This window comes from Arvicanthis niloticus, chromosome 2, assembly GCF_011762505.2.
Source record: "Arvicanthis niloticus isolate mArvNil1 chromosome 2, mArvNil1.pat.X, whole genome shotgun sequence".
Lineage (NCBI taxonomy): Eukaryota > Metazoa > Chordata > Mammalia > Rodentia > Muridae > Arvicanthis > Arvicanthis niloticus.
In genome coordinates this window covers 45,014,715-45,030,137 of record NC_047659.1, presented here as the reverse complement: position 1 = coordinate 45,030,137, position 15,423 = coordinate 45,014,715, and the positions used below count along the sequence as shown (strand labels likewise).

At 41.2% G+C, this 15,423-nt stretch overlaps 1 protein-coding gene across 2 annotated transcripts in view; it reads left to right on the top strand.

Moving 5' to 3' along the window:
- The window catches only part of Lrp2 (LDL receptor related protein 2), a 160,701-nt gene that overhangs the window by 84,283 nt on the left and 60,995 nt on the right, over positions 1–15,423 (top strand). For both annotated transcript variants that reach the window (XM_076928864.1, XM_034495021.2), the window contains exons 28-37: positions 321–505; positions 1,124–1,352; positions 2,027–2,204; positions 3,474–3,602; positions 6,576–6,742; positions 7,265–7,408; positions 10,284–10,393; positions 10,927–11,104; positions 13,339–13,552; positions 14,602–14,841. In XM_076928864.1, the coding sequence (XP_076784979.1) occupies positions 321–505; positions 1,124–1,352; positions 2,027–2,204; positions 3,474–3,602; positions 6,576–6,742; positions 7,265–7,408; positions 10,284–10,393; positions 10,927–11,104; positions 13,339–13,552; positions 14,602–14,841 (1,774 nt within the window). The remainder of the gene's footprint in view (positions 1–320; positions 506–1,123; positions 1,353–2,026; positions 2,205–3,473; positions 3,603–6,575; positions 6,743–7,264; positions 7,409–10,283; positions 10,394–10,926; positions 11,105–13,338; positions 13,553–14,601; positions 14,842–15,423) is intronic.

Genomic DNA, 15,423 nt, shown 5'->3' with positions numbered 1-15,423 from the left:
TTCCTAATAGAGAAAGATTAATTTCGTTAGTGAACACCGTAAGCAGTTACACATTGGTAGAGCTCCTTAGCAAGTGTAGAAGCTTCCAAAATCAAAATGAAACCTCCTGATAATACAGCTGCCTCACATTACTTAATGCTATGAATGCTTTTTATATTTATCCCTAAAAACAGTACTGTTGCCTTACTGATTAGTTACACCAGGAGACAAATTGTTCTAAGCCCAACATGTTAGATTTCTTATTCTAGACTTTCTTGTGATCTCCATGATTACCTCTGCTTATTCTTTCTGATGTTCACATCTTATCCTTTTGTCTGTAGGTCCACGAGAGTGGTCTCTCATTGACAGAAATGATTGCAGTAGACTGGATAGGTCGCAACATTTACTGGACAGACTATACTCTTGAAACAATCGAAGTCTCTAAAATCGATGGAAGTCACAGGACAGTACTGATCAGCAAAAATGTCACAAACCCTAGGGGCCTCGCATTAGATCCCAGATTGGGGTAAGAGAGACATTTGCTAGTTTAAACATGCAAGTATTGGATATATGGTAGGTTTCTAATTAATGCATGTAGTAATAGTGTCCCATAGATGGGACACACTTAGCTGTGATTTTGCTACAACAAAATGGCTGCTTTTTGCTTGTACTTCATGATATTTCCTAGAGATTCCTTTTAAGCTGTATCAGGAAGAGACATTTGCCTGATAGGTATAAGAGGAAGAGATTCTTTCATGCATTTCAGAAACTTGAAAATCTGTCCTAGATTTTTAATAGATTCTGTAATTCTATTTTCTATAGGATGGTGAATTAGACCGTTTATGTCTAATATGATGCTGACTTCTCTGAGTTATTACACACCAGTGACATTTATAATGAGTCTCTAAAGATAGAGGAGTCAATTCACTACTTAAAACTGGAAGGGTAAACAGATGAGGAAAGCAAATTACTTGTGGATTGCTGGCACTGGGACATGTCCATGTCATAATGTAATGCATGTTTTATACACATTATAAAGACATCCAGATGGTCTGTGGTCGCACTGATGACCCACATGTTGCATTATAGTTGTATTATATTAAATGGGCATTATCTTTTCTATATATGTTCCCCCTCTTTACAGTGACAATGTAATGTTTTGGTCTGACTGGGGCCGTCACCCTCGCATTGAGCGAGCCAGCATGGATGGCACCATGCGCACAGTCATTGTCCAGGAAAAGATCTACTGGCCCTGTGGCTTAAGTATTGACTACCCCAACCGCCTCATCTACTTCATGGATGCCTATCTCGATTACATTGAATTTTGTGACTATGATGGACATAACCGAAGGCAGGTCATTGCTAGTGATTTGGTAAGTTTGCTATAATAAAGTTCAAATTTAAACTAAAGTAGAAGTCAGTATCAAGAGAACCTAGAGCACACATGTACGATGAGATGAAAGAGAGAGGAGAGGGGAGAAGGGAAGAAAACCAGTGAGAGATCATCGACCTTCTGTTGTTAACAAGAAAATTAAGATGTTCATTTCAGTCGGTCATATTGTACTATGTCTTGTAAAAGATTAATAGCTAATGTGACTTCAGTGATCTGTGGATGCCAGTCTTTTGCTTATATATCTTTTAAAATCATGGTTTAATACAAGTGAATAAACTAGATTCATATTGTGAATGAAACCAGAACCTATTATGTGTTTGACATTTTTTTTTTCTAATTCAATGGATTAATCTTAAGTTTTACAGATTGGCCAATGCAGGAATATATGTAGTTTACCAAAAGAGCTATCATAGTTCAGTTTCTGTGACTCGAGGAAGCCCCAAGAGGAGTCTTCTTTCCGGTCTTTGGGGTAACACATACCTTCAGTATAACAGATTGAGTGGCAGAAATAGCCCTGGAACAATTTTCATTAAAAAAAAATTGATACCCAGTGTCCCTCCTAGAGTAGGCACTTGTATTAGCTACTTCCTGGCATCTCCAGTATTTAACTGGAAATCTCTGGGTGTGGTCTCACTGCCTGGTTCTGCTTCCCAGGTTCTCCACCACCCACATGCTCTCACTCTGTTTGAGGACACTGTGTACTGGACTGACCGCGGTACTCGACAGATCATGCAGGCTAACAAGTGGCATGGGGGAAACCAGTCTGTTGTAATGTACAGCGTTCACCAACCGCTTGGGATAATTGCCATTCATCCTTCAAGGCAACCATCTTGTAAGTGACAGAAGCAGCCTGCTTGGGAATTGCATGGCCATTTCCTCTTCTAGACATGTTAGAAGGCAATACATTTTCCTTTCACGGACTGTGGTACCACATGCTTTTCTTGGTCCCTGCATTGCTCTGGCTTTTATTTACTATAAGAAAATCAATCCTTTATAAGTGGCAGTAGCATATCTATCTTCATTATGTCATTTAATCAGTGACCTTTCTATGTTGCTAATTGTTGGGCTCGTTATGATGCTGCTGCCTTGTAGGTGTTCTTCTGTGGCCAGCACAAGTCACCTTCATGCATGGGGTGTGGGTGGATGGATGATATAAAGATTTAGCCTTGGTGGTGATCTTTCTGTTGGGAGGGAGAACACTTAAACCTTCTATAATCTTCTCTCCTCAAATCTCTCCAGTGGTGTCTCACACTCAGAGTCTGGCCCTGTTTCTTCTGTGGCTTACATTCCCCACGCTGGACTACATCATGGTCCAGTGACACACCAGGCGAGTTCTTCTCGGCTTTGACCCTTTATTTCTTTGCTTTGTCTTGAGCATCTGTTTTCTGTCTCTGTTGGAATGGCTGCCTTGTGTCATTTAGGGCTCTGTTCAAATGCTGCTTTCTCAGAGAAGCTGTTCCTAATCACCCTGCCCCAAATGGCCACCATGCTGTTCCTCATATCTGCTTATCCTCGTGTTTTGCAGTTGCACCCCCAATGTGAACTTTCTTCTGTTTCCTTTCTACAATGCACACTCTGTTTATCCACAGTGTTTAGAATGGTGTTTGGTACCTAGCCGATGCTTAATATTTTTTTGTGTGAGAAAAAGAATGGATTATCTAGCATGCCATAAATAGAAGAAATGGGATCTAGAAGCACCTCATGTGTTTAAATGGCATACAGAGTCCTCTATTCAAGGACTGGTATATGCAAGATGTGGAAAAACTGAAGATCGCTATCTAAGGAAAACTGGATAAGCATCAAGGTCACACAAAAGATGTATAACTTGCTTTCATTTCATGAAAGAAGATAGCTTTTAGGTCCAGCAAAGAGACTTTGTATTTATATCATGAGTTCTAGATAATTCAGGTCCTAATCTGGTTACAGGTTGGGTTAATCCAGGACTTTGTGAAAGCCAACCCTTTCTCTTGTGCCTCTTAGCTAAGGTAACTGCAAGCATTCCCCTTTGCAACAACAGGAGCTCTGGGTAGGACCACGACCTTTCACACTGTACTATAGGTGATTTTGCATTGAAACCCGCCTTTCCTTTTCTCTCCCACAGCCCAGAATCCATGTGCCTCTGCCTCTTGCAGCCATCTTTGCCTGCTTTCTGCACAGGAGCCTAGACACTATTCTTGTGCTTGTCCTTCAGGATGGAACCTCTCTGATGATTCTGTCAACTGTGTGAGAGGTAAGCATGCTCTGATGACAAAACCTGTCATGGTTTGTGCTAGGCTGTGGAAACCTACAACCCACTCGTAACTGGAACTGAGGATGGTATTTCCCACTTTTTTCAGTGGGTATATTCTCTCTCTCTCTCTCTCTCTCTCTCTCTCTCTCTCTCTCTGTCTGTCTCTGTGTGTGTGGTTGTGATTCCATTGAGTACCTCAGTTGTCACATAGGTTGTCTATGCAGCTAATGTTACCTGTGCGTGTGGTTAAACAACCTTTAACCTCATGCTTTCTTACACCTGACCTTTCAAATAAGTGACTTTAAAATTCTGCATTTAAAAGATAGACAGCTTAAAACATTTTCAGGTCCATTTCATTTTTTTTATTCTCATAAAAGTAGTCAGTGATTAATGATCTGTTCTGGGTCTTATGACTTCAACTTCAGTATCATTATTATCATCTGATACCTTAGAAATATAAGCTCTGTCTCTGTGAGAAATATTACAAGTGGCTATTTGAGCAATTTAATCTTAGTTATCTTAACAGGTTGATTGAAGGGTATGTGGAGTATTATGTCAAGTGCTTCGGAGATTGCAAAAAGAGGAGAAACGATTCCTTCAAGAGTGTGTACTTGCATATACCTCTTTAAAAAATCAGCCTCTATTGCTTAGAAACTTACAGAGACTCTGAACCTATTCCTTTCTCACTGAAGAGGAGTGAATGTATTTTGAAAATGATACAAATTACTAGAGATAACTTGAAACTAAATGGTTAATTATAACATTTCTAAATTAAAATTCCAAATTTTCGGGAAAACTGGGTTTTTGAAAGGAAAATACATAATGGATCCAGGACATTTATGGTGTTTACAGGCTATGTAGGTGAGGTTACTTAAGATGAAGCCCCATCCGGACATGTGACATTGTGCAGTGATAATTTCATGATGAAAGGTTTTAATTATTGGTAATACTTACAACAGGGATTGTCATTTTCTACTTTTCTTCAGAGATTTATTATATTACTAATCCTTGTTGACATTGTTTAATTTAGTGTGTCCTTGAGTCTTTCAGAGAAGATTAATCTGGGCATAGATATTTTAAATAGAAAGAATTCTTTCACCAGACAAAGATTATCAACTGCTCATTGGAGACTAGTATCATCCATATTACTATATGATGGTGGTTTTTTTTTTTTTTTTTTTTTTTTTTTTTTTGGTTTTTCAAGTCAGGGTTTTTCTATGTAGCTCTGGCTGTCCTGGCATCCACTGTCTAAGCCAGGCTGGTCCACTCATAGAGATCTGCCTGCTTCTGCCTCCTGAGTGTGGGAATTAAATGTGTATGCCACCACTGCCTGACTCTGATAGTGATTCTAAAAAGTATCGCTTGTCATTTCACAAAAAAATTCCCCTTGTGGTTTTCCCATGGGTTGCCTTTGGAAGTGGTCTTTAGTATTTTCTAACTGGTTTCTGAAGTGTATCCTGACTGTCAATATATGCTTCTTAAGAAAAGTTACTTTAAAAAAAGTTACACATTTTCCCCAATAAACCTAAGTGAATTCCCAACAAGTAGATAAACATTTCACTTGACTTAGTTGTTCTTTTGCCCTCAGCTGTGTTTGCTAAGACTCTGGAACAGCCCTGGCAGTGATTGTCTGATATCTGACATGAAAGAGAACAAGTTGATTGTAGAACACAAACCTTTGGGTATCAGTTTGAAGTGTTTGGAAGTTGGTCTGGAGTTGTCAGAGTGGGCAGTACGTGCTTGTGTAGGGCCTTGGGTTTAATCTCAGCATTGCAAAAACAAAAACCAAACTGACAATTTAAAATTCTAGAAGAAAACACAAGCAAGCAATCATAAACCAATGGTGGTTACTGATGGTACGAGAGTTATTATTATTATTGTGTGTTTGTGTGCATATGTGACTTGTGTGCCTGTGCACATGGGAGCATTCGCATGCTATTGTGTGTGGTTGTCAGGGGACTACTTACAGAGTCAGTCGTTTCCTCCCACTGTGGGTTAGAGAGTTCGAACTCAGGCATATGTGACAAGCACTTTTACCCACTGATCCATCTCATTGGACTTGCTTTTCCTAATTTTATAGTGTGAAATTAGAGTGAGAAATTTCTTATATTTATATAGAAAATATACTTCCCATAGTGACCAAACCAAATAGATAAACTCCAGCTACACATTCAAATAGGTTTCAGACTCCGGAGTTGTAAATGCAACCTGGGGTGTTTATGTCATCACTAGATATCTGGGGAACTTTTGAAGGTGGTATATAGCCCCTTGTGTGAATTCTATCCATTCAATTATGTGGTTATTATTAACTGTGCACACACACACAGAGACATGCATATACATGGACATAGACATACGCACACAGACATATACACACAGACATACACAGAGACATACACAAATGGACATATGCACACAGACACAGACAGACAGACAGACAGACAGACAGACAGACAGACACACACACACACACACACACACACACACACACACACCACTGAATTCATGGTCTTCTGCAAGAAAGACAGGCACTCTCTGACATAGCTACTTCTCCATCCCCTGACTACAGATACTTATTTGGGCAATTCTTTTATTTCAGGCTTTCTTCCTAGCAAGCTTCATATCTACAATATCGATGAAATGAAACACAATAGTAATTGTGCTACTTTGTGAATTAGAATCTAGTAAGGAAGGCAAATATTAACTAAGTGATATTGGAGAAGCAGGAGGCAAGTCACTGTTCACCGAGTGATTGTCCATCTCCCCACCTTCCCTGCAGATGGACTCGATGTTGTTCATTGTTAATGTTGTCTATGGGAGGCAGAGGAACTTTCTGACTCAAATCCTGATAGTTTGTCACTGCGAGTGGGGGGACAGTGAGCATTACCAACTGCAGGCCTATGGTAACCCACAACACCTCTGTTGTGTGTTGTAGTTATTGCTGCAGTGCTGTAATATCTGCTGTTTTTACAGGGGACCAACCTTTCTTGATGTCCGTAAGAGAACATGTAATTTTTGGAATCTCCCTTGATCCCGAGGTGAAGAGCAACGATGCCATGGTCCCCATATCAGGGATACAGCACGGTTATGATGTTGAATTCGATGACTCAGAGCAGTTCATCTATTGGGTTGAGAATCCGGTACGTTTCAGATGCATCCAATGTGTATGGTCGTTATTTAAGACCAAGTTTCCTCAGGGGATTCCAGCAAGGCGTTTAATGGCGCTCCTAGGAACTTTGGATTAGAAGAATCCTTGCTTCTGGGGCAAATGTTTCTCCAGTACCCTTCTTCTTGAGACGCTTTCCCTTTCTTCATGGAAGCAATCTATCACAATGGGAAAAGAGCCAGGGGAAAGAAGGAAAAGAGGCAGGAGGAAGAAAGAAGAAATGAAGAGATCTTTGTGTTTGCTGTCTGTCTTGCTTCATGACTTCTGAGCCACCTCAGAATTTTTGAGAATTAATTTTTGAGACTCTGTACAGAGTTTTTTTCCAGAAAGGTCAGGTACTCAACTTTGCTCATTTTTTATGATGAGTGAGGAGCATCACGGTGAGAAGAAAAAACACTGGCAGCCAGCTGTAGGGAGAGAAGAGGAGGGCTTCTCTATAGGGTCTAGGCTGTGTCTCTGTCTCAGATCAGCTCACCACCCTTTTATTTCTTTCCAGGGTGAAATTCACAGGGTGAAAACTGACGGCAGCAACAGGACAGTGTTTGCTCCTCTCTCTCTGCTCGGGTCTTCTTTGTGCCTGGCCTTGGACTGGGTATCAAAAAACATTTATTATACCACTCCTGCAAGTCGGTCTATCGAGGTAATGCTTCTGTTATGTAGGTACCAACTTTGCTGTTAGATTCATATAGGATATAGTCTCAGGTATGGTGGCTCCTGTACTTGGAAGGCTTAGATAGGAGGACTGCTAATGATTTCAAGACCAGCTTGGGCTACAGAGTGAGATCTTGTCTCAAGCCCCATACTAAAAATAAACTAAAAAAACACCTACAAAACAAACAGCAGCAGCATCCACAACCATCACCATCATCACAAAAAAGAAATACCAGCAATTCTCTGGGAAATAAAAGTGACTTTATAAAAATAAGTTAACAGAACATCCTATTATTCTATATTGTTTCTTACAAATTATCAATTCCGCTGGGCCCTATAAAGGATACGAAGAAAGCTAATTAAAATCATACAAGAAATACTGCATCAGTTATTAACCAAGTTTATAGCTAACTCTCTTCCCAGATTAGAATCACACTATGGCTCCAGTGTAGTTTTTCTAACAGTGAAAGACAGAATAGAAACTTGATTCTAATTCCTCTCCTCTTTGAGATAAGTGTTCTTTATATCTCAGCTCTCAGAAGAAATTCTAGACACAGGGTAGGATTGAAATCACATGAAGTAAGCCCCCGTCACCAGTATTGGTTTTCTCCACTCTGAGACAAGAATAACATGTGTGGGAATATTAATTTATGCTAGTTTTGAAAGTGAGAAGGGTTTTATGAGGGGGTAGTCAGTAGACATATAGCTGGTCAGTTGATAACTCTTTGGTTTGTTTGGGGAGAGCCATTTTGGCGATGAGGGAGGCGCACAGCAGCTTGGTACAGGCCACTGGGGAACAGCACTTCATAGTTTACAAGTCTACAATGATCTAATGGCTAGTGATTCACAACGACTGAGACATTTACAATAGGCACAAACACCCATCTGTGGAATATCTCAAGGCAAATAGAATCGACTGGCGTGGTGGGATTCTGAAGGCCCATCTCGTGCAAGCATTTTTACATAAGCAACTGAGGTCATAGAAGTCAAGAAATGGTTGGCTTCAATGACAGGAATGAGTGCAGAAACCTAGACCTTTCTATCTCCATTTGACAATGCCAGAAGATATTTCCCATAATTTAAAATTCAGTAAAACATGATGTGCTGCTGAGAATCACACTGCTAAACCAGAGGCCCTCACAGAAAAGTGGCAATGAATACACTCTCTTTCTGTGACTTTGCTGATTGCTTTAAATTTCCCAAAGGCTTCGAGTAGTTGTCCAGCAGCAACAGGTAAAATGAGCAGCCCCAGAGAACCCCTAAGCACACATGTGTGTGTATCGAGTAACGAGGGCACTCGAACTGCAGAAACCTACCTAGTTTATAACTGAGCTTTCAGTGCAGCACGATACAGTGGAGAGAATCCAGGATGGCATATAGTTCAGCCTGGCCTTGTGTCTATTTTACTTGCATATTTTACTCATTCAGCAGATATTAGTAAATATTTTCTATGCATTGGTAGCCTGGTTGGTATTGGATATTCAAAGATGAGCATAGCATTTTTTTTTCCTTTTAAGAAGTTCACACAGAAAGCAATAGTCTTGCTCCAGCATGAGAAGAGCAGTAAATATAAAATGCTATTAACAAGGACGGTCAGCCTATTCCAGCTGACCCTGGAAGGTCACCAATACCTATTTCTAGAAAAACAATATGGAAAAGGCAGAGGGATGAAAGCCCTGGGATAAAAGAACAGAACTAAACTAAGACCAAATATGTGTTCTGAATGGAGACAGCAATGATAGCCTCCTGTCATGAAGTGTTTGACATTGGACAAATGATTTCCTGACCTTGCTAAACCTCACAGCACAATAAGTAAAAATGTTGTGAGCCAACTATCACTGTATTCAAAATGGGAGATTACCCATCCAAGGATCTGTATTGGTTAATCTCTTAGGTAATGTAAATCTAAAGTTTTTTCCAATGAACGCCTAGGAAAACAGAGTGTGTGCTTATCTCTATTGCTCTGGCACCGGTGAAACACACTTCATTCCATGTTGAAAATAGGAGTGGGTGCTGAAGAAGCTGCTTTCCACTAGGGGTAGCTGCTCGCCAAGTCACTGAAAAAATGCGTAGCTTAAGAGTGAAGCCTATAGGTGGCTGTGTGAGAGAACTTGAGGTAGAATAGAAGCCAAGGAGAAGGGACTTACTGTGACCCAGGAAGACCATTTAGCTCAGAAAAGGTAGGAGATTGTAACAAAAAGAGGCAATTTGAAATGAGAAAAATTACTGTAGTTCAAGCAGGAATTAGAGATGCTATACAGGGGGTAGAATGAAGGAGAAACGTAGCGTGTGTGTGTGTGTGTGTGTGTGTGTGTGTGTGTGTGTGTGTGTGTTTGAGGGAGGAAAAGAGAGAGGTAAACATTATCATAGATATAAACAATCTATAGCCAATAGCAACTTTACAGACCAACCTTAAGTGTAAAGGAACAGGATAGGTAGTGACTTCTAGGTTTACTCCTCAGTTGGGAAGCACTTTGCTGTCAGTGTGGCACGTTGAAGCCCCGTTCATGGAGGCCGTAAGAGACGTTAGATCCTCTGGAACTGGAGTCATGGGCACTTACGAGCCAAAATGTGGGTGCTGAGAACTTAGACTAGGATCCACGGGAGGAGCAACCAGTGCTCTCAAACAAACACTGAGCCATCCCCCCAACCCTGACTGTGCTTGTAAAATCCTCATTGCCACGGAGATTATTCCTTCCAGCTCTAGAGAGGAAAGAGGAAGCAGGAACAGGGCAGTACAATGGGGGATCATGGGTGTCTCGTCCCATCTCAATCCTGGCCATGCTTTAGCTTTAGTTTTGTATCCCACCTGTCTTGGTTTCCATGGAAGAAATTAAGTTCTAATACATGATTGTGGACTGCAGGTGTTGACGCTCCAGGGAGAGACGAGGTATGGAAAAACCCTGATTACCAATGACGGCACCTCTCTTGGCGTTGGTTTCCCAGTTGGCTTAGCTGTTGATCCTGCACGTGGGTAAGTGATACCAAGTGGCAGTATGTCCCTGTCTGCACCATCTATATCTGTCATCTGCATCATCACCGCCTATGCCCTGTTCTGTCTGATGACGTGTCTTGTAGGATACGTGACAAACTGTAGGATATGTGACATTTGAACAAAGTAGACCCCAATGAGGAAGAGCTGTCACTGTGAAGAGCAGTCACTCTGGGTTACATTGAATGTGAAGGATATAAACCGTATCTTCTTTTAAGTTCAAGCAAAGAATACTTAATGTTGCCTATGCAGGCATTGTAGGGATTACACAATACAAGACAGAACAGTGAACAGTACATTCTGACTTATCAGAACTTAAAGGCTGAGCAGATGGGAAATTTTACCATCCTGTCTTCAGTACCATCTAAAATGGCATGTAGCCCCCTCCCACTCTCCCTCCCTCATAACAGAACTATGGAGACAATGGCAGGACACTGGCTAAATGCTTTCCTACATCGTGTTGCCCTTATCTATTTCCTGGTTCATGAAGCACTCATATTTTTTCATGGTTCTAGGAAACTCTATTGGTCAGACCAAGGGACAAACAGTGGGGTTCCTGCCAAGATCGCAAGTGCTAACATGGATGGAACATCTTTAAAAATTCTCTTTACTGGGAACATGGAACATCTGGAGGTTGTCACCCTGGACATCCAGGAGCAGAAGCTCTACTGGGCAGTCACCAGCAGAGGCGTGGTATGAGTGGCTTTAGTTTTCACTCTCTGTAGTGTGAACGGCTGTGTGATTCTGAATGTGCTGAGTTCTTGGCTGCTTGAACCAGGGCCTTACTGTTGACTTTTCTCTTGACGATGCCCTCCTTGTTGCCCTTGTTCTCCACTGCCCCCTCTATGCGCAGCATATGGAAATACAGAACGATGGTTATTCTTTTTTCCTATAAACCTTTGGTTTCATTCAGCATAAGATATCACCAGTTTCCATTTCTTACTTGTTCTTTCAGAGACACTTATTTAATGTTTCAGTGATGTCACTCTTTTCTTTGAGAACACTTTAGGTTCTCCTGTTGCAGAGTACACACACACACACACACACACACACAGAGACATACACAACATACATACATACACACACTACATAGACACACACAGACATACATGACATCTCTCTTGGAGACTGAGGAAGCATCTCAGCTCAGCAGGTAATGACATGGTTAATACACACCATTAAACATGGTTAATACACAGAAATTTCCTCTGCTGATAATTTTAAACTCCAAGATAGTGCTCCTTTATTCTGTAACCAGTGCGCTATAAGGTTCCATTTGAGACCTGGCTTTTGCTGTATGTTTATGTACCTGATCTTGGCAAAAAGAAGTACTCAGGAGTAATTAATGATGAATTAGATTGTTTGTATGTTGAACATATTCTGGACTCTTTGAACAGTAGAGATTTTAGAATGATTATTGACACTGATGTTAACCATAATGATCATGCAGTAGGCATCGCTGTCGGGCCACCAGATGCTAGCTTCGTTTCCAAGATGCCATTGTTGTTACTGTTACTAGTAATAGTATCATGAGCTACAGTTCTGGGCATCAAACTTAGGACACTTGCCAACTCTACCTAACACCAATGTACATATGTCCTCTGCTCTCCTGATCCTTGCAATGATGATGGAGTTGTGGAGCCAGTGAGATGACTCAGTAGGTAAAGACACTTGCCAAACCCAGTGACCTGAGTTTATCCCCGAGACCCACGTGGTAGAAAGAGGAAGTGCTTTCATTTTCATATGTGCATATGGGTACATACTCCAAAACAATAAAAATACATCAGACTTGCAACACATGCAGAAACACCTTCCATGCTTGGGTGCATGTATGGAACAATGAAGGGGTTCTCGTCACATGGGGTGGTCTCTGCATACAAGTTAGTACTGGCTAGACAGCACTGGAGCTCTCCCTTTCCTGTTCTTACCTATGGTGTCCTCCTGAACCTGTGAGCTGTATGCCCCACCTCTTGTTCCTGTCTAAGGAAAATAGTCCTCCTTATTTAATCATCAAAGGTCCCTGCTTTTCATCATTACTTTGCCTTATGTCCAGACTTCTTATACGGCCACAGTTCTGAGCCTTCTGATCATGAGCGGCTTGGCTATCATTACGTTATTGGGTTCTTTTTCATGTTTTTATAAAACCACTGTCTTTTTAAAACTGCAGCTACCAATGTGATCTTTGGCCAGTTGAGAGTGCTGGCCTGGAGAGGCAGCTTCAAGTTTGTCTGCTCTAACCATTGGCAGCCTAGAAGTTCAAGTTTTTTTTCTTCTATGGTTTTTGGAACGTCTGTCACTTCTGACATATAACCTTCGGAGTTCTCTTGTCTATGAGGTAGTGAATAATCCAGACCTTACTGTCTCTGTCAGCTGTGCCCAACTAGCTTGCTAATGCAAAGAAAGTATAAAGAGACAGGCTTTTGGTCCCGAGTTAAACCAGCTACAGCCCCCTACACTCCTCAGATGCAGTCTACTTGATCCTTTCTCAATAGACAGAAGCCATTTTGGCTTCACCCCGTAGCATCATGCTTGGTTCTCATCCAGTAGGGGGCTGTCATATAATTCTGGGGAACCCGTCTCCTATCCTGATGAAAGAAATCATGGGTAAAGATGTTATGGCCAGTGTTTATCAGCTACTGTAGGATGGTGCATGCTTGGCCATTTCTATGCGTTCTTAAGCATGCTATGAGTGGGCTGGTGAGATAGTTGGCTGTTTGTAAGAGGGAGTCAGCTAATGGGCTTGAACGGTCAAAGACAAGGATGTTGGCCCATTCACTGTATTCCTGATGAACCCATTCCATAACAGGTATGAGAAATCTGAAGACAGGCTAGAGTGCCACAGAAATGTAAGAGAATGTTAATTTAAATGTATTCTTGTATTTCATTCACTATGAATCAGCCAAGTAACGAGAATTCTGATCTTTCAGATTGAAAGAGGAAATGTGGACGGTACAGAGAGGATGATCCTGGTACACCACCTGGCCCACCCGTGGGGTCTTGCAGTCCATGGCTCCTTCCTTTATTATTCTGATGAACAGTATGAGGTCATTGAACGAGTTGACAAGTCCTCTGGGAATAACAAAGTAGTCTTCAGAGATAATGTTCCCAGCCTGAGGGGTCTTCGGGTTTACCACCGTCGCAGTGAGTACTTGTCCTGTGTGATACATAGTCACATGTCTGCACCCTCACATATAGAAGCCTCTTTCCACACTGTGTAGGTCCTGGTGCATGTATGCACATGCATGCAGAATTACTTGGTGTATTTGACAGTTAAGTGTCTGATTCATCTGGCATCTCATAGGCCAGAATTGGCTTCAGAATAAACTTACTCCTATTGTTGATTTTCAGAGACAGAGGTCCTCTGAGTATCCCTGGCTATCCTGGAACTCACTCTGTAGACCAGGCTGGCCTTGAACTCAGAGATAGACCTGCTGCCACCTCCCAGTTGCTGGGATTAAAAGTATGCCCCACCACTGCCAGCTTTTCTCCTAAGTTTTAATGCTGACCCTGCTTTTTTACTTTATAGTGTTCCTCTGTTTTTTTATTGTCCAGGTTTCTTGTTGTAATAGAACCGTCATGAAGGGCAGTTGCTTTTTTATTTACTGATGTGTACTGATAAGGAAGAGTATTTGTCTGTGAATGTTGGGACAGAATTTTTAGTCTTAACAGGAATGCACCCCTTTCCTGACAAATTAACTTTTTTATTTTATTGATTCAGAATCTTGAATATGGGTAAGACCTTGAACTCAGAGATCTGCCTGCCTCAGACTACCAAGATTTTATATTAGCAATTCATAGTTTTTAGTCTCTAACCAATGAGAATCAGTAATGTTTTTATTGCTATTTATTTTTTCTTTCATGTGATTAAAGATGTCTTCTAAATATCCTTATCTCATAGATTGAAAGACTAGAGGGTCTGTATATAGATCTCTGCCATCTTTAATCCTAGTGTGTTTTTTAGAGAAAGAAACAACACAACACAACACTGCTTCATCTTCTAACTGCCATGTACTGCTTCCTCCCAGTCCTACCTAGGCATTAAAATAAATCCCTGTCTTTTAGTATTGATTTTAGCCTGCTGATCTTGTTACATGCTTATTATTTTTAATAATATTTGGTTGACTCAATTAAAAAAAATGAGCTAGCCTGCCAAGCACATAAGATTACAGATGGATTTTAAATTCTTTTAGATGCTGCTGACTCTCCCAATGGCTGTAGCAACAACCCAAATGCTTGCCAGCAGATCTGCCTGCCCATACCAGGTGGAATGTTCTCCTGCGCCTGTGCCAGTGGGTTTAAGCTCAGCCCTGATGGTCACTCCTGTTCTCCATATAACTCTTTCATGGTTGTTTCCATGCTGCCTGCAGTTAGAGGCTTTAGCTTGGAGTTGTCTGATCACTCAGAGGCCATGGTGCCAGTGGCTGGCCAAGGTAAGGGAACTCCTAAATAAACCTTGCTTCCATCTGGTGCCAGCTCCAGTGTGGTTGATAAACTTCAGTTCATCAGACTCTTCTGAACAAACTCAGAGCTGAGCCAAGTCCTATCCCTGGAGTTTGCGCACTTAGAACTCTGGGGGATGGCTAGAGAATCTGCATTCCTAATGGGGCTAGATTTTGTTAGTTTATGAGAGACCTAGTTTACCATAGACCTAGAAGGGCAGAAAGCATAGCATGGATTTTTCATGAATTATTGCAGAATGGTTGTTTAGGAAAGCTTGTTCTGTAACAAGGTGTAGGCTTATTATACAACATAATCCACAATTTTTTTTTTTTTTTTTGTGTAGCCCTGGTTGGCCTGAAACCCAGGCTAGTCTTGAATTCCCAGAGTTCTCACCCGTCTCTGCCTCACGAGTATTTGAATTAAAGGCATGTGCCACCATACCTGACTTAATAATCATATTTTTTACTGCACTTATGTTTGCATACTGTGAATCCGTAAATATGTCCTTTGGATATGCCAAGGTGTGTGACCAGAGTTTTCTAGTACCATAAGAGATATGCAAGAATATCCTT